The sequence below is a fragment of the Podarcis pityusensis genome (assembly GCF_964106645.2).
Source record: "Podarcis pityusensis genome assembly, chromosome: 8".
NCBI lineage: Eukaryota > Metazoa > Chordata > Lepidosauria > Squamata > Lacertidae > Podarcis > Podarcis pityusensis.
Window position 1 is genome coordinate 62,109,865 of NC_138033.1, and position 19,130 is coordinate 62,128,994.

General features: G+C 47.6%; 1 protein-coding gene across 1 annotated transcript in view; it reads right to left on the reverse strand.

Annotated features, from left to right (window-relative positions):
- SLC7A10 (solute carrier family 7 member 10) overlaps positions 1-8,587 on the reverse strand; it is a 46,775-nt gene extending 38,188 nt beyond the window's left edge. The window contains 1 exon segment of the mRNA XM_081016668.1: positions 8,309-8,587. Within this exon segment, the coding sequence (XP_080872794.1) occupies positions 8,309-8,552 (244 nt within the window). The 5' untranslated portion in view covers positions 8,553-8,587.
- Between the last annotated feature and the right edge of the window lie 10,543 nt (positions 8,588-19,130).

Consider the following 19,130-nt stretch of genomic DNA (forward strand, 5'->3'; position numbering starts at 1 on the left):
GTGGTCCTGAACATGTATACTGACTTTGAACCCGATGTCTCAGCGCTCGAGGCAGGGAGCACACTGGGTTGTATTTGTGTTTTCTGCCCAGCCCCAACTTGAAAAGGAGTTGCAGGGATCAAGCTGGTGTTTGAACTTGAAAGACAATGTGGTATAGTGGTTAGAGCATTGGACAAGGACCTGGTGAAGACTAGGGTTCAAATCTCCCCACAGGTGCCCTTTGGCTAGTCATTCTTTCTCAGCCTAACCTACTTCACAGGGTTACTGGCATGTACTATGGAGAGGGGCCACTTTGAGCTCCTTGGTGGATTATAAAAGCTATTACAATGGTACCTCAGGTTACATACGCTTCAGGTTACAGACTCCGCTAACCCAGAAATAGTACCTCGGGTTAAGGACTTTGCTTCAGGATGAGAACAGAAATCGTACAGCGGTGGTGCAGCGGCAGCGGGAGGCCCCATTAGCTAAAGTGGTGCTTCAGGTTAAGAACAGTTTTAGGTTAAGAACAGACCTCCAGAACGAATTAAGTACTAAACCTGAGATACCACTGTATTAAGTAAAAGTAATGACATGTAAATGAATAAATAAATTGTGGTCTTATCCTCTCAACAACAGCAGCGAATTTCTTTCCAGTTTCTCAGAGCTATCACGCTATGAATAATTTACAAGCCTAACTTACCTCACGGGGTTGTTTTGGGGATTAAAGGAGGAAGGGGATAACCATACATTCCTTGGAGAAAAATGTGGTGTATATATGCAATGAACAAATAAAAGTAATAAATGAGCAGAATGCAAAGCAACCAAGTTATCCCAAAGGCCTCACTTATAAAAGGTCAGAACTGGCCAGTGAAAAGGTCAGCTCATTGGTTAGTTGTCCATTCAATATTGATGCGTATTTTCATTATTGGATTCTATAGACAAAACATTAGGACGTACTGTAATCTTTTCATCACGTGTTTAATATTCTTGTACTATTTAAGCACAACACACAAACATGGCTATGGACGTTTGTTGGAAAGGCTGTCACTCAGTGACAGAGCACCTGCTATTCACCTAAATTCAATTCCCAATAGCAGTATCACCAGGCGGGGCTGGGAGACAGTTCCCTGCTGAGACCCTGGAGAGCCATTGCTGCCAGTCAGTGTAATAATAATAATAATAATAATAATAATAATAATAATAATTTATACCCCACCCATCTGGCTGAGTTTCCCCAGCCACTCTGGGCGGCTCCCAATTGAGTGTTAAAAACAATATAGCTAGATGCACCAATGGTCTGATTTGGTGTAAGGCATCTTCCTACGTTTCATGCTCTACCCCCAAGAAAGAAAAATATAGAGACGCTTTCACCACACAAGAAAAGGGACTTCAAAACAGCTTCGTCTCCATTAGAAGTCATGGATGTTGGATGTGGAAGACATGTTAAGAGGTTGCTGTACACAAAGCAAAACTACTTTGAATATGGAATCAAGTATGGAATCAAAAGCAGGGAAAAGCAAGCTATGGCTGCCTTTGCCAATCTAGTGCTGTCCAGATGTTTTGGACTACAACTCCCATCAGCCCCAGCCATCAATAAAATTGCAAAGTGGAACCCGATCCGTACAGAGCAGGGGGGAGAGGACCGCAGGGGCCTGTACGACAAAGAATTCTGAAAAGTGGGGGAAGCCAGTCACTTGGAGAGAGCCCCATGTACACACCACAGGGTTTGGCTCATGCTTGGTTGGAAGTAGGGACTGCTCTCACAATCCCTATGAACATCCACTGAAAAAGCGAAAAGAACTCATGCTCTGACGTGTACAGGCAAATTGCGGTGTGCCAGCAGACCAGCATCACTAACTAGGCTTGGCGGGAGTGTGTGTGTCTTTAAACCATGGTTTGTGATAATGATGGTTTAGCTTAATGTCATAAAAACAGAAGAAGAGCCCACTGGGTTGTGCTAATGGCCAGCATCCTGTTCTCGCAGTGGGAAACCAGCAAGTGAGATTTGAGCACAAGAGGCCTCTCCCCTCCTGCGATTTCCAGCAACCGAATCTCCCCAACACTCAGTTTCATTAGATGTGCGAATTGGCAAACCAAAACTATGGTGGTTGTTTCCCCTCCAAGAGGCTTGCCTGTGTCAGAGGAACGAAATTGCTGAGCAGATGGGGAATCAAAGCAGACAAGAAGCTCTCAACCATGTATGTTTGGAACCTCAAGTCATGGCCTGCTTGGGTTCTAAACTACGGTTAGAGCAAACTATGGTTTAGTGTAATGTATGAAATGAGTCACATGTTACATTAAAATATTCGATCTGAGCTAGATTTTCACTGCGTTGCACAAGTGATGGCAAGTTCACACAGCTGTAAGTTGTCCTACAAAAATGCTCTTGAAAGTCGTCTGGATCGTTACACTGTTTGTTGCCGATGTTTTCTTTTATCAACAAACTTTTTAAAAAATGCAGAAATCCATGTCTCAATGGTTCCCTTTTTTTGAAAAAAAATATATAAAACAGTCTTAAAATGAAGGGGTGGGTATGTCAGTATTATTACTGTATTCCCATTTTGCTGTGTTTCTGGAGAGGGAGGTGAAACTGAGAGATTCTGGCATGCACCGAGTCACCTCCTAAGTCCATATTTGAGGCACAATTTAGCTCAGAGCCTTGCTGGGCTACACAGCTTACGCTTGTAACCACTATGCTCTGTCAAGCTCTCAAGAAAAAAGCCTCTGTCAGAAAAGATGCCTGGTTTCCCTGCGACAGAAAGGTAACAAATTGTGTTCTTATTTATTCCTTTGGTTGCCTCCATTAAATAGTAAGCCGGGAAGCAGGGTTCGTCGGATTTCCCTCCCTCCCTCTTTTCTGACGTGCCTGCTAATAATATTGTTATTCGAATCAAAGCATTGTAGTGTTGGAAGGGACCCCAAGGGTCATCTAGCCCAACCCGCTGCAATCCAGGAATGAAAAACAAAAGCATCCGTGGCAGGCAGCCATCTTTATTTATCATAATACTAATATCACACACATCTCCACACATCACCTTGGGTTGCCCTCGGTTTCCCCCATGCAAAATATCTCCATACCCTGACACAGCGGTGTTAACTATATTTTGAATGAACAACAAAAAAGGGGGTCATAATTAATATTCCCAGGACTGAATGCCATTGTGTCCCACAAAGAGGAAGAGGAAAGTGACATGGGCAGGTCAACCTGTTCCTCGCCATCAGAAACCACTTCATTCTTCCCCTGAATATGTTGGTGGCTACTCCTTTCTCCCTCCCTCCCCTTGGTTTTGTACCCAGGATGAGGGTCTTTGATGTTGGACGAAGATCAGCTGTGGCAGGAAGGCACATGGATGGACAAGAAAAATGGTTTTCTGTGTCCTCTGGGGACTCAATTAGGAAAATGGTGCTGTATGTTGGTTTGTTTTCCCCCTTTCCCCTTGCCAGGAAACTCTTAATTAGAGCTCCTTGTTCTTTTCCTTTCTGTGTGGCTCATTTTGGGACCTCAGAGGTGAGCTGCTAGTCAGGAAGGTTTCCGCCAGGGTGTCTTTCAAGGGAGCAGCGGCAGCTCCTTGCAAGAGATAGGAAAGACTCTCCACCTGCATTTCAGTTCCAACTTCTCAGCACAGACACATTCTGGTCTGCAGTTTTGACTGACGTACCCATTTTTGCAAGCAACACCCCCTCTTACACTGCATCTTTCTAATTTATTTTCACAGCCTGACTGTGTTTTGGTTCTCATGTGGGTTTCCTAGGTATGCTGTTCAAAGCAAACTGAATCAAAATCTCTGCCCCATCCCCACCTCTGCTAGAAACCCTGGGAAGCTCCTGTCACTCAAAGAGGTGGCAGTGATGGTGATGATTACTATTCCTGATAGGCCCCAGTCCTGTTGTTAATTTCCCTCCCTCGGATGATGCAGAAGCCCTGCTTTCCCTAAGCTGCTGCTTAAAAGCTTTTGGTCCTAATGGGAGCAAAAAAGGACGTTTTAAGAAAAAGGACGTTTTAAGGACGAGAGGATATGCTAAAGACTCGGAGACTCGGCATACCCTGAACCACGTCCAGCCACAGCTCAGCCTATGCAGTCCACAACAGTGGGCAATTCAGCTGTCGACCCATGTGAAGCAATCACATGACCCAGACCACACTCTCCTGGGTCTGCATGTTACAGGTAGGGTTCCCAAATGACCAAGGCCTGGACTGTTCCTGGGTCTCTTCTGCTTTTAACAGTATGGTATATCATCATCAGTGGATAATCTGGGAAATGAGACACTGGAACTTCTCACAGCACAGAGGGAGACACCAGCTTACTCCAGATGTTTCGTGTCATGTGAATGAACATTGTGTTCACACAACTCTCCCTTACACTCTCTGACATCTTTCCTTCCCAGTGTGTGGTGAACCATACCGTGCCACATATGATCTGGAAAAACTATTGTCTGCAGAAAACATGAGTTTCCCCACAAACCATGCAATGTCTGCTTTCGATGTATCAGAAAACAGAGCTTTTGCTGCCGACACAAGCCCTATGAGGGCTCAGTTCAGAACATGCCCACAGAACTTATGCATCCTCAAAGAGCGGGAAGGCATTGCCACAACAGAGAGCAAAACGGGCCAACTTGCATAAAATTTCCATATACTCTGGAGCAGGGCCTTTTCGGTGGCAGCACCCCAGTTGTGCAGCTCCCTTGCTTTGGAGGCATGAGGGGCCACAGCACTGATAGGCTTCCAGCACACAGCAAAGACTCCTTTGGTCTCCTGAACTTTTAGAGGACACGTTTGGTTTAAATTCTACTTTCCCCCGCCTTAGGCTCTGACCAAGCAGGAACGGTGGGCCCACCTTAATCACCCATCACTTTGCAAACTCCTTTCCAAACCAGCAGTTAAGCTATATCCACCCTGGCAGCTTAAAACACAGCAAATTCCTTTTCCCTCCCCCTGCCCTGCACTTCAAGTCTCCTTTGCACACCAGAGAATCTTCCTTTGATGCACATTACCTGACTCCTTTCCCCATGCCTGCAACAACCCCCACAAACTCCGATTCAAGGAAGCCATCATCTGCACATGCTCAACAACTGTCCAAACTGTGCGCACCTCAGCTTAGCCACAGTGTGTGTTTTCAAATTGGACGGGAGCTGGTTTGAGGGGAAACAAATCCATCAGGAGTATTCCTCAAGAAATTACAGATTGTTTATGGATTGTGGCTAGCACCCAGGGGTCTTCAGCTTCATGCAGCAGCGGTGGGAGTGTACTGGAGCCAGGGCAATGGTCCTGCATGCAAGTCTATATGGTTGGGGCATATATCCAGGGACGCCTGGGAGAGACTCCTTGCCCGAAACTCTGGAGAGCTGCTGCCAGCCAGTGTAGACAATACTGCACTAGATGGATCAACGGTCTTGACTCAGTGTAAGGCAGCTTCCTATTCCCCCTCGTTTCCTCTGAAAGAGCCCTATGAGGCAGGTTGGGCTGAGAGAGTGTGACTCGCCCTCAATGTCACCCAGTGAGCTTTGTGGCCTAGCAGGGCTCTGAGCATGGGTCTCCCCATTCCTAATGCACGACTCTTCTCCATTACACCACACTGTCCTTGTTGCAAGTTCAGGAGACCATTGCAAGGAGGCCATTGCAAGGAGTTTGGGATCAGAGGGTGGGGGGCTTCCTCCCTTCTCCACCCATAATAGACCCATAATAGACCAGCTTCATCTTGGATGCAGCTGCTCCTGGGTTGAAAACAAACCCACACAGACTGATCCCCATCCAGTCTTTGGCCACAGGTGGGAAGGACCAAGCTCAATGGTTGAATTATGGAATCATAGCATTGTAGAGATGGAAGAGACCCTGAGGATCATCTAGTCCAACAGCCTGAAATACAGGAATCACAACTTATGCATCCCTGACTGATGGCCCACCCAACCTCTATTCAAAAACCTGCAACGAAGGAGTCCGTTCCACTGTCAAACAGCTCTTACTTTCAGAAAGTTCTCCTTAAGGTTTTGTCGCAATCTCCTTTCTTGTCGTTTGAATCCATTCATGGTCCTACCCTCTGGAGCAGCAGAAAACTAGCTTGCTCCATCTTCCATGTGACAGCCCTTTGGATATTTGAAGACGGCTATCATGCCAACCTCTCTCTGCCTCTTCTTTTCCAGGCTAAATCTATCCAACATCCTCAACTGTCCCTCATAAGGCTTGGTTTCCAGACCCTTTTATCCTTTGCTCAGCGGGAAGAAGGTCCCTGGCCAGTGATGGGGAAAGAGAAAAGCCCGTGACTGAGACCCTGGAAAGTCATTGCCAGTCAGAGTGGACAATACTGTGCTGGAATCTCATTAAAACAGAAAGGGGTCAAACCATCGCAAGAGGCAGGCATCCCCAAACTTGGCCCTCCAGATGTTTTGGGACTACAATTCCCACTGGTCCTGGTAGCTAGGGATGATGGGAGTTGTAGTCCCAAAACATCTGGAGGGCCGAGTTTGGGGATGCCTGGCAAGAGGTGTTGAAATTTTGGGAGGCTAGATAGTTGCAACGGAATGGTCTCGGGGGTTGGGGTGCACGTTTTTATTTTTTATTATTATTACTTTGTTAAAATAAAAATGATATTCACAAGGGGAAAAATCTGTACTGGAATCTGACTTAACAATGATAATATTTTTTTATTTATATCCTGCCCTCCCCAGCCGAAGCCGGGCTGAAGGCAAAGCTGCTTCCGATGTCTGGTGTTTGGCTTCAGACCTGAGCTTGCAGCTAGCTGAGAAGACTCACCAGAGAGCCTGGCATGGTGACCCCAGAGCCCTTTGGACTGGGTCTCTCTTGGATCCCAGCACCTAGTGGATGAAGTATTGAGGAGGGCCAGGGAGGAAAGGGGGGGGATAGACCTCTCTCTTCCTTGTCCCGTTCCTCAAAAGCCCCCACTAGGAACCAAGGTCCCTTCTGCTTCCCACAATATAATATTTGAGGGGGCCAGGCGTCCCCCAAAGTTGATAAGCATTGTCATTCAAATGGGGTTTGTGTGTGCTGCATCTTGTGATCGATTATGTGGGGCAGGTCACTCGGACACTTACCTGCCCCCCCCCATATTTTATCCAAGTTAGCATCCCTGCCCACTTCTCCAGTAGTATTGAATTCTATTAAAATGGAGGGATTTGAATAGATTTAAAATTATAAGCTGTGGTGTTTTGTTTTTAAATCTGTTTTGATGCACATACTAGAAGAGAAGCCAGTTTGGGATCCTGGTGTATTTCTTGAAGTCCTGTCCTGTCTTTTGGATTTGGTAGAGGGAGGTGTCTGGCATCTCAACAAAAGCAGCTGGATTTTCCTTCCTCTGGGACACCAAAGTTCCCACGACGGCCAGCATCCCTCAGGGCCAAACCACAGGTTAAAGAGAATGCAGAAATTCAGGATTATTTTTATATTTAAAAAAGCAAATAGCTGGAGGTGTGTGGTAATTAATAGGATCAGGGCACACAATGAGGGAGGATTTAACCCTTTTCTTCCCTGCTGTGGACCTGGGCTTGCAGGGGGGGGGAGCGGATATATACTGAACGTGGCATTTGCTTTTGGGATGGGATGGGGGATTTCTTCTTAATGCAGGTAGGTGGACCAGTAATGCACATTAGCAGGGCACACTTGCTCACAGGTGATAAAAGTGCACAGGACAATGCACTTTGTCACTTGGACACTTTCAAAACCGGATCTCCAAAGAGGCAGTGTGGCATAGTAGTTAGAGTGTCTGACTTATTAAGGCCAAGGAGACATGGGTTCAAATCAGGAGGAAGCTCACTCTTCCAAACTCAACCTGAAGTCTTCTCCCTCCCTCTCAAACCAGCTAGAAAGGGCTGTTGTAAGGACAGAATGGGGGGCGGCAGAGAAACAGAAACGAGGATGCCCCCTGAGCTTTTGGGAAGGCAAGCTGGACAAAACCCACGATCCATACGGACGGCAAAGCAGCGATTCACACGTGCCCACCAACAAAGTCCTTTGGTAGGCTACAGGTGCCACCGGCGTTTGCCGCGAAGCAGGTGTCCGGAATCCGCGGAAGCTTGGCACTGCCACCGACGTTACTCCAGGAAGCTCGGATCCGGTCCCCATTCCCACCCAACAACGCAGGAGAAAGCGAAGGGCAGGAGAGCACCCGATCCCTGCTTTGCAGGGCGCGATCCTCCGACTCCCCCCCCCATCCAAACCCCTACTTTTTGAGCCAAGATAGATCTCAAGGTGGGGGGGGGGCAGAGTTTCGAGGAGCCCCCGTCCCTCCCGCACAGACTTTCCTCGGAGTTTCTGCCCGACGCCCCCTTCCCCGGGAGGCGACCCCCTCCCTCCCTCTCCCCCCACCCCAATTCTGACCTATGATGATGGCACAGGCGCTGACCAGCCCGATCTCCTTCTTGAGCGCGACCTTCTCGGCGGCGCCGGCGGGGCTGCTCGGGGGGGCGGCGCCCTCCGCCCGGCTGCCGCTCCCTCCGCCGCCGCCCTGCTGGGGGGTCTTCCCGGGGGGTTGCGGCTGCTCCTGCCGGGCGGGAGGGGCCGGCTGCTGCTGCTGCGCCGCGATGCTCTTGCGGAGGCTCCGCTGCTGGTTCTCCCCGGCCATCGCCTCGCCTCCCCCGCCGCCGCCGGAGCCCTCCGCTCTGCTCTGCCGCCCAGCTGCGGGGGAGGGGGCAACGGGGAGCGGGAGGGCGGGAGGGAGGCGCATGCGCCGTGCGAGGAGAGGAGCCCGGGGCGCCCGAGGTGGCTCGGCCCGGGGATGGCGGGGGGCGGGGGAGGTCGTGGTGTTTGTAACCCACCCACCCCCTCCGATTTCCAAGTCTGCGCGTCCAGTGAGAAAGTGAGAGAAAAGGATAGACGCGTGTAGATACATTCACACGCACACGCGGACCATGCAGTCGCGTCTGGGTGCAGAGACGCTTTTTGGGGGGGCGGGCTGTACGAGCAGCAGGGGCAGGCGAAGCAAGTGGGGCGGGGGGCGCTCGGCTCCGCTTGGATCCCCTCCCTCCACCGGCCTCGGCATCCCTCGCCAGCCCGGGATCAGCCAGGCAAAGGGCTCCTAGGGACTCTGGCTCCCCTCAGCTCCAACCATTGGTCCTGCTGGCCTGGGGCTGGAGGAAGTTGGACTGGACTCGTGCCCGTTGAGCTTTTCCCTTGGCGGGGGTCACTTTCTATGTGTGGCGGGGGGGGGAGAGGGACTCTGTTTGGCATGGAGGGTGTGTGCTTGGTTTCTCCTTTGCTGCCCCACCTGCAGCCCCAGGAACCTCCAGAAGGGAGTTGCTGCCACGGGCATTAGGGGGATGTAGATTTTAATGAGCTAAATCGAGTGGAAGATAATGAGTCGGGAGAACGGTGTGGGAACTTGACAATTTCTCTTTCGGTTGCTATTTTGTTAATATTGTTGCATAGATTATGCTGCGTTGATTGGTTAAACACATAATAATATGCACTATTGCTTTAAACGGGATGTTTGGCTTATTTTTTTCAGTTGTTGCTTTGTTAACAGTGCTTTATAGATTGCAATTGTTTGGCTGATGATTGTGGCAATCCATTCAGACTGGTGGGGTACAAATAAATTAATAATAATAATAATTCTATAGGACTCCTGGTGTATTTGTGATGTTCTATTATGTTCTAATGTTTCTGTTCTCGTTTGTAAGCCGCACTGGGATTCATTTGAATGGAAAGGGGCATAGAATCATATTGATCAAATCTCTCTGGCACGCACTCCTTGAGGAGCAAAATAAAAACCCTCACAAGCTGATCTTGGGAGCTGTCGGAAAATGAGATTTTGTTTCATTAGAGAGAGAAATCCCCGAGGAAAACCCACGCACGCGTCTTCTCTCGTGGCACCAAAAAAAGACCAACAAATGACACGCTTTTGTCGCTTGCTTCAAACCCCCCTGAACCTTTATGATCCTCAGGGTCCCTTCCAACTCTACCATTCTTTTATTCTATACAAAATAAAAAAAATCCTTCCAGTAGCATCTTAGAGACCAACTAAGTTTGTTATTGGTATGAGCTTTCGTGTGCATGCACACTTCTTCAGATACTGTTCTCCTTGTCCCGACGGGACGGGACTTGGCCGGAGCAACCTTCGCACAAAGCGGTGCAGACGCTGGACGCGGTCCGGATTCGGCCTTAACCTCAGATAACCGGCTCACTTGCAGAGCGCGTCAGCCCTAGATCTTCCCCTGCACCTGCCCCCAAACCTCGCAGAGCAGAGCCTTTTCTTAGGTGGGCGTCTGCAGTTCGGGGGGGGGGTTTAAAAATGTCCCTGTAAATCAGGAGAGGTTGACTCGACAACTCACGTTCTTCTGCATTGCTCCATACCAAAATTTTTTCTTGAACCCTATTAGCAAAAATTTACCTAGACGATCACGGGGACAATTTGATGCTATTCCCCTCCCTCCCTCCCTCTCTCTTTTTTTTTGAGGGGGTGGGGAGCTAAACATTGTGCTGCTTCCAGGGACGAATCTCAACATACTTGTCATTTTCCTTTCTGTGCCTGGAGTTCTGCAGCAGGAGACTGTCGCGAGTCATTTTATTGCTACGGGTCTCTCTGTTTGTTTCGTTTCGTTTGGTGTTATTCGATACTTATGCTTTTGATTTATTTCATAAAATTTATACGCTGCTTGAGTGTAAAAAAAAAACCCCAACCCTCAAAAAACGCTTTGCAAAAGGAATAAACAATGAAATCAAATAAAGATTTACAACAATAGTTTAAAACATACAAAAAGTTAAAATGCTGAAACAGGTTGAAATTCACATCTACTTTCAAAGTGTCTGGGTAGGCATGTCTGAACACGAATGCTTTCAGCAGGGGCCAAAATATATCTGGGCAAAGTTTCTTTTTTGAACACTGGTCGTTAGATCTTAATTGATTGCGTGATTGATTCACTTCTGCCACGACACGTTTATTAGTCTTTTAAGGTGTCATGAGACACACTCTCTCTCTCTCTCTCTCTCTCTTAGCTGCAAGGGATTTTTGTCACAAAAGAGCAAATTTCTCCTGGCAACCTTTAGCGCTAACATCCTGGGGGATGAGCGCACTCTTCTGCCATGGGTGAAAATCACAGCCCCATCCCAGAATGTCTGGTCCTACAGAGGCGAGGCCCACTGAGTGCAATGGGGCTGCCTCGCTTGGGCTGTGGACACCCTGCCGCTTCCTCGGCCTGCTGCCGGTACTTGAAGCCGATTGCCCGCGAGGTTAGTCGCGATCCATGCAGATCCAGTGGCCGCTTGAGAAATTCTCCCCGTCTGACGCGCTTCCCCTCCAACCAGCTCCCCTCCAACTTGAAATCCGCCGGGCGCCGTCCCTTTGCGGAGGTGTGTCCGCTTGAGATGTGTCCCATGCACACGCGCAGATGACAACTTTCTCCACACGGGAGTTTTCAGGAAATAAACCAGAGGGTGGGCATTGCAGGAAGCCTTCCAAAAAAGTGGGCCCAGCAAAGGGGAAAGGCGGCTTGGAATGGGGCAGACGACTTTTTTTGGTTAGCTTCTGGTTTTGCAAAGTTTAGTTCTGATAGGCAAGACTGTAAACTGAATCCAATTTATTCCTCTCCCCACCCTTCCCACCCCTCCTTGCCCCATTGCAACTGCCCACCCCTTGCCTCCCAGCTGAAATGGGGGAGCTTCAAAAGGCAGCTGAACAGGGAGCCCCAGGGAGAAGGAGGAGGAGGAGGAAGGTCAGGGGGCTGGCACATGGTCTTGTTAGGATTGTCAATGGGGAGAAGGGCTTTGTGGAGAGAAAAAATATTGTCCCCACAGCCAATTCTGGCTGAGTAGGCCCCCTACATTTGAAGCATCTCCAAAAAAAGAACCCTGGGAATTGTAGTTGGTTAAAGGTGCGATGAGGGGTGAACTACAGTTCTCGGGATTCCTTGAGAGAAGCAGCTTGCTTTAAATGGAGGGTGTATAAGAAATGATAAAAAATAAATAAATGTATCTGCTGCTACCGACTTGCCAAGAAGAAAGGGAGAAATGTCAGCTTCCCCTCCTAGCCTGCTGCTTTCCTGAATAAGCAACCTGTCCCTGCCCCCCTCCCCCCTCTGCCAGCAGTAAATTCCTCCATTATTTGTAGAAAAATAAGCTCTTAAGGGGTTTAGCTTGATTACTAAGCAATGTTGGTAGGCAACCTGAAACAAGCTTTCATGTGGACTAGCAACAGGGTCGTGTTAAAGAAGAGGTTTAATTTATTTCTGCTGGCTTTTCCACAGTTGAGAAATAGTTTAGGATTTAATTGCTGATGCTGTTGCTGACTGGATTTGTGGTTTTTTTAAAATCTGTTTTAGATTATTGGGTTATTTTTAAAATTGTTTTATCTTTATTTTTTTACTGAGATTATGTACTGAGAGTGTGATTGTAAATTGTCTTGAGTACCTTGGAAAAAGACTTCAGGGGGATTCAACACTAGATGATGGTTTTTCTTGGGTGTCTGAATGGTACCCCCTCCCCCCTCTAAACAGAAACGTTCACAATAGCAACATCTCATTGTGGAAACCACTTTCCCCTCTACTTTTGATGGGCAGGTCTGCATGTGATGGCTCAGGCGGTAAAATGCCCCCCCCAAAAACCAAGTGGGAGATATTAGCAAGTTTGCAGAAGTACACACACACACACAAAAAAATCTTGAAAAACCCTTCAAAAACCTTTAAGAATGTAAGAATTCTGCATTCTTTGGCGACTCTGCTTTCTACTTCTCTCCATTCAGAGAACTCTCCATTTATTCCTAACCTTTGCTTCCTGTCACTTAACCAATTCCTGATCCACAAGAGGACCTTTTCTCTTATTCCTTGACTGCGTAGCTTACTCAGGAGTCTTTGGTGAGGTACGTTTCAAAACTTCAAGGACACCATGTCAGTAGAATCATCTCTATCTATATGCTTGTTGACACTCTTCAAGAATTCTAATAGTTTCGTGAGGCAGGGCTTTCCTTTGCAGAAGCCGTGCTGACTCTGTTTCAGCAGGGCTTATTCTTCTGTATGTTTGATTATTTTATCTTTAGCAATGCTTTCCACCAATAAGGGCTGAGAATGCTCTGGGGCCACATAATCCTGGCTGATTGGTCCATGACAGGTGTGTGTGTGTGTGTGTGTGTGTGTGTGTGTGTATGGCAGAAGAACAGGACAGGTGAATGGAGCATCCTGGTGGATGGTAGAATAGGAATCTTTTCCTGCAGGACCAGATGGGCTGGATATAAATAATAATAATCATCACCGTCATCATAATAGCAAGCCATACTCAGATACTGGGCACCCTTAACATGCCTGCACCCCTCACAGCACATTGCCCCAACCCCTCTCTAAGCTGCACATCCCAAAGGCAGCAAACGTAAATAAGAAGAGCCTCTGGATCAGGCCAATGGCTCATCTAGTCCAGCATCCTGTTCTCACAGTGGCCAACTAGATGACTATGAGGAACCAGCAAGCAGGACTCAAGCACAAGCGCCCTCTCCCCTTCCTATGCTTTCCATCAGAAGCATTGTTGTCTCTGGAGGCAGAGCATAGCCATCATGGCTAGTAGCCACTTTGTGAATGGATCAAATCCTTTTTTAAAGCCATCCAAACCATTTAAGTGGCAGACATTTAAATACTACTGAATTCCCAGGCAAAAAAAGGAAGCATTTTGACCTGACATCTGCATGCAGAGAGTGCAGGTGTGGAAGGAGTTCCGAAATTCAGCATCACTGCATCAGGGTGGGCAAGTGTAGAGAACAGTTCTCTGTTTGATTAGCGCCCTGGGCCAAGGGTGGTTTAAATAATGTAGGAAGTATATACACAAAGTATCAAATGTGGTGACAGTAATAAGAATGCAACAAAACAACAGCACCACAAACTGGCTTATAAGTATAAAACAAAATTTACTAGAATAATAACTAGGATATAGACTTGTAACCATTCAAGCAACAAACATACTAAGGTGCCATGTGCAAAACAAAGCCTGGAGATACTGTAAACACGGAGTGGATAAATGTACAACTGTATCTTAACAAATGGATTCAAGTTGCAAGATATAAGATTTCGACTAACTTTCTGATGGTGAGAGCTGTTTGACTGTGGAAGGGGCTCGCTTGGAAGGTGGTGGACCCACCTTCCTTGGAGGTTTTTAAGCATCTGCCACAGATGCTTTAGTTGTGATTCCTGCATTGCAGGGGGCTGGACTTGATGACCCTTGGGGTCCCTTCCAACTTGACAGTTCTATGATTCTAGGGCTTGGTGCCTGCTTGGATTGGGCTGAACAGCCTTCCATCCTGCCTTTAGCAAGGCCACATGCTCAGTTAATATTTTAAATCATTTAATTTTTTTTAAAAAAGAAGGGGGAAAGGCCAGCATTCAGAAGGCAGAGAGAGAGAGAGAGAGAGAGAGAGAGAGAGCAGCTGTTCTCCAAAGTCAGCTCTCCAGAGCAACGACTTCCTCTGGGCAGCCAAGTCCAGGCAGCCTGTGTTCCCCTTGAATGACGAAATGTTAGTAAGCAAAAAAGCCAGAGTTCTTTGCCGAGAGGGGACAGCCCCATGGCAACTGAACAGAATGGTGGGGGCAGGGGGTTGGCCCAGGGGCTCCTTTCCCAAAAAGGCTGCTGGTGGTTGCTCTTTTGAGCCTGGCTTTCTTTCACGCGTTGAAATGTACAGAAATGCATATAATACATACATAAACGGCCTTTTGGGGGCCTGCTTGTTTAATTATTAAGTCGAGTCCCCTGTCGTTTGCTGTTTCTCAGCGACTAAGGACATCGGAAGGACTCTGCTGGGTTGCAGGAAGTTGCCTTTGTTCCAATCCAGGCCACGTCCGTACTACCTACACAGACTGGCAGCAGCTCCCCGGGAGACCAGGGCAGGTTCTCTCCCATTCCTAGATCAAGCCTCTGCATGCCAGGGCTAGTCGAGGCTGAGTCTGGGCCGGGAGCTGGAAGGAGACAGAGAGCCTGAATTTGCTCTCTGTGCTGAATCCAGTGCTACAGCTTTGGGGACCCCCTGGAACTCTAATGGGGGAAGCAAGATCAGTTTGGGTGCTAGTACTGTGAGCCCCTCCATCCTAGGCTCAGGTCATATATATGTGTGTAAATAAAACCAAATAGCCTCAAGACATCAGTCTCCACTGCCCCTCATTCCAAGGAAGGCGAATGCTGGGTAAGTGCAAGAGTCTCTCGCTGCTTAGAGATTGGGGTGACACATAAGAATAATAAATGTATTTTCTAAATATAGCCAATGGCTTCAGCCTTTCCTGATCCCCTTCTGCACCCCTGATCTGAAGCTCTTCTCCTATTCCTACATTTAGCTGTGGTGATTTTATGTTGCAAATCACTCTGAGACCTGCGGGTATTTTGTTGTCGTTTAGTCGTTTAGTCGTGTCCGACTCTTCGTGACCCCATGGACCAGAGCACGCCAGGCACTCCTGTCTTCCACTGCCTCCCGCAGTTTGGTCAAACTCATGCTGATATCCTCAAGAACACTGTCCAACCATCTTGTCGTCTGTTGTCCCCTTCTTGTGCTCTCAATCTTTCCCAACATCAGGGTCTTTTCCAGGGAGTCTTCTCTTCTCATGAGATGGCCAAAGTATTGGAGCCTCAGCTTCAGGATCTGTCCTTCCAGTGAGCACTCAAGGATGATTTCCTTAAGAATGGATAGGTTTGATCTTCTTGCAGTCCATGGGACTCTCAAGAGTCTCCTCCACTTGTGGGTGTAGGGCAGAATAATAATAATAATAATAATAATAATAATAATAATAATAATATTGCAATGGGTGGGACTTGATGACCCTTGAGTATCCCTTCCAGCCCTACAGTTCTGTGATCCTCTACTCAAACTGTTACAAAAGACAAACACATTCTTAGTCCCTTGTTTTCCCCCACCCTCCTCTTTTGCAGCCTTCTCCTACATCTTATTTTCTCATGTTTCTGTGTTGCTGTTTGTTTTCAAATGAAGGCGAAGGATAATGTAACACACGGCCCATAAATCTGAAGAAGGCCTGCTGGCGAATCTCGCTTCAAACCGAAAGATCTCTGGAAACCGCCAAGGTCAGGGTAGCGGGGCACAAGCCACGTGACGCATCCTGGCCTGGCTCCCCCATCCCACTCGGACAAACTGCAACTCTGCTGCATGACTGTGTGGACCTGTGGCTCCTAGAGGGGACATTGGATAGTGGATTATTTCCCCCTCGGCAGTTTGCTTTGCTGCTGTGCCATGTTTGAACTGCCCAACTTGGGCTTCTATGTTGCCTGCCAGAAGTTCTTGAACTCCAGCTCCCATCAGCCTCAGCCAGTGCACCCAATGCTCAGGGCTGATGGGATTTGTAGTCCAGCAACATCTGAGGACTGGGAGATCCCCAGCCCTGTTTCACGGCTTGCCATTTCCCCAGGGGAATTATTATAACTGTTTGGATTTCTTAACTGCCCTTCAGCATAATTGACACTGGCTGCCAGTTAGCTACTGGGCTAAGTTTAAGGTGCTGGTTTTAGTGCATAAAGCCCTATACAGCTTGGGGCTGGGGAACCTGAAATATCGCCTCACCTGTTATATATCCAGTTATATACCACACTCCACAGATGAGGGCCTTCTGCGGGCACCTCTCATCAGGAGGTTCCTTCCACACAGTGCAGGTATTGGGCTTTTAGTGTTGTGAGACCTCTGCCCTCTGGAATGTCTTCTGCTTGAATCTTCTTCTTTGGAGATCACTCTTAGCAGAGTAAGATTGTCTTCCATGAACACGGTCTTAACAGTGACTGTGGAAGCCAATTCTGGATCCACACATCCTTCCACAGTGGGGACATAGATTTCTGGGTGGGAGTTGATCACGGTGAGGGTTTGCCAAGCGTATTTTCCTCTTAGTGTGTCTCTCCCTTTCATCCTGAGTTTGAGCTGGAAGAGACTGTTATCCAATTGGAGCGCTTGCAGGCTAGTGTTTCCCAGCTGTCGGTGTTTATACTACATTTTTAAAGATTTGCCTTGAGACAGTCTTTAAACCTCTTTTGTTGACCACCAGCATTATGCTTTCCATTTTTAAGTTCGGAATAGAGTAGTCACTTTGGAAGACGACAATCAGGCATCCGCACAACATGACCAGTCCAACAAAGTTGATGTTGAAAAATAATTGCTTCAACACTGGTGATCTTTGCTTCTTCCAGTACACTGGCATTAGTTTGCCTGTCTTCCCAAGTGATGTGTAAAATTTTTATAGGGAGGTCTGGCTGTGGTTTCCCAGCTCCCTGGAACACAGTCCAGTTCACTCCCCAACTTTTCTATTTAGCAAGGTGCTCAGTCCCACTTGCTTCCACAAGGGGGGAAAACAAGCCTGATAATTCCTTTTATAGCCCTGCAGCTATAGAGGCAGCTTGGCAGAATTAATACATGGCATCATAGTGACACCTCGTGGTAGAACCAGTGAAGTGTCAGATGCAAAATCTCCTACACTCTTAAAAAAAATATGCATTATTTAAATTGAACTCCACCTGCCAGCCTTTCAGATAACACATGACTTTTCAAAACTTATTATTAACTTTGTTTTTCAGTTTCTGAAAATACACAAAATTAACAATCCCCATATAACGCCCCCTGCACGAAACATTCCATGGACATACAATGTAAATACTGCAGTCAAACATGAAGCAAGTTTGTAAATAGTTTAGAGTTAGAGTTTATTACATTGGTTAAGTTTCTGTCTTAACAGTTGTCCCAGAGTGAGCTGGGGGTAGCTGGTGGTGAGAAGGCCACATTGTCCTTTCTGGTGTTCTGAATAAATATGGGCCATACAGTTTCAAAATCATTTTTTTAGTTCCCAAGTGCTCTGAGATGCTTAATGAATTTCTCTTTAAGGGCTGCATTCCATAGCCTCTCCCACCAGGTCTCTGTGGCATTCAGTTAGAAGCTGTTTTCCAATACTGTGTTGTTATTTATCTAGCTGCAGACATGAAAAAGATCAGTAGGTCCTTAAACAATGAATTATTATGGTTATCTGTAAACGGATCTAGCAAAGCTAGCCTCAGATCACCTCTCCCATGCTAGAAGGAACTTATGTTCATAACAAGTTACTCTCAAACAATATTGTTGTGGTTGTTTGCAATTTAATTTGGAATATATCTTGCACCACTAAAGCAGGGAACCTAACGACCAAGGATCAAATGTGGCCCTCGATGCTTTTCTGTTTGGCCCTTCAGACACTCCCCTGGCCCCACCCCTTCACACCTTCCTTGAGAGTTTTTGCCTGGCTGGAACGTGTCCTCACTCAGGAACACAGGGAGATGTTTTATGCTGAGTCAGTCCATCGGTCTATCTAGCTCAATATTGTCTCTACCCTGAATGTCTGGGGTTCCTCACAGACCCAGCCTAAGATCGCTGAGCTCCTTCAGTCCATCAGCCTTTCCTCCTTTTAGTGCCTCACCCCATTCGTCCTCCCCATCTGCCAACCAAACTCTCCCAGCTTTCTCTCTCCATACTGACAGGGCGATAATGCTGCTGTTCAGAAACTAATTCTTCCTCGTCCCCATGGCAATAAGTAGTGGTGAGAGGTTTAAAGCAGCAGCTGGGCAGGGTGGCTCAGTGCCTGGCTGCACTGGATTCCTGGCACTGGGAATCAAGGTGGATGGGGCTGCATATGTCTACAACGTTTGCACGATGGGGTAGTCATTTGGCCCCTGAGGCTGTTTTCCTCAAGCCATTCCCCTCCTGCCCTACACCTGGCACCAGGTAAAGATGAGGCTCCATCAGCTGATTGGCAGACCCTGCCAAGCCCTCTTCCCTTGCCCAGGTGCTCTGCTTTCAGACCCTTTACTGCAAAGAGAAGACTCGTCACCTGGTTGAAATGGGGGCTGAGTGACCTCAGGATCTGGCCTGCCATCTGGAGAAAGGTTTCCCACAGGATGTTTCTCAGGACAACAGGGAGAGTTCCACAATCAATATCACACCCACAAAAAGTGAATAGGGGCACTTTTCTCCCTCTCTCATCACACACCAGCCATGACAGCTATGCTCTGTTTCCAAAAGCAACTACTAAAGCAACTATTCTGAACTTAAAAATGGAAAGCATAATGCTTGTGGTCAACAAAAGAGGTTTAAAGACTCTCTCAAGGCAAATCTAAAAAAATGTAAACACAGACGTGGGACACGGGTGGCACTGTGGTCTAAACCACTGAGCCTCTTGGGCTTGCCTATCAGAAGGTCAGCGGTTTGAATCCCCGCGACAGGGTG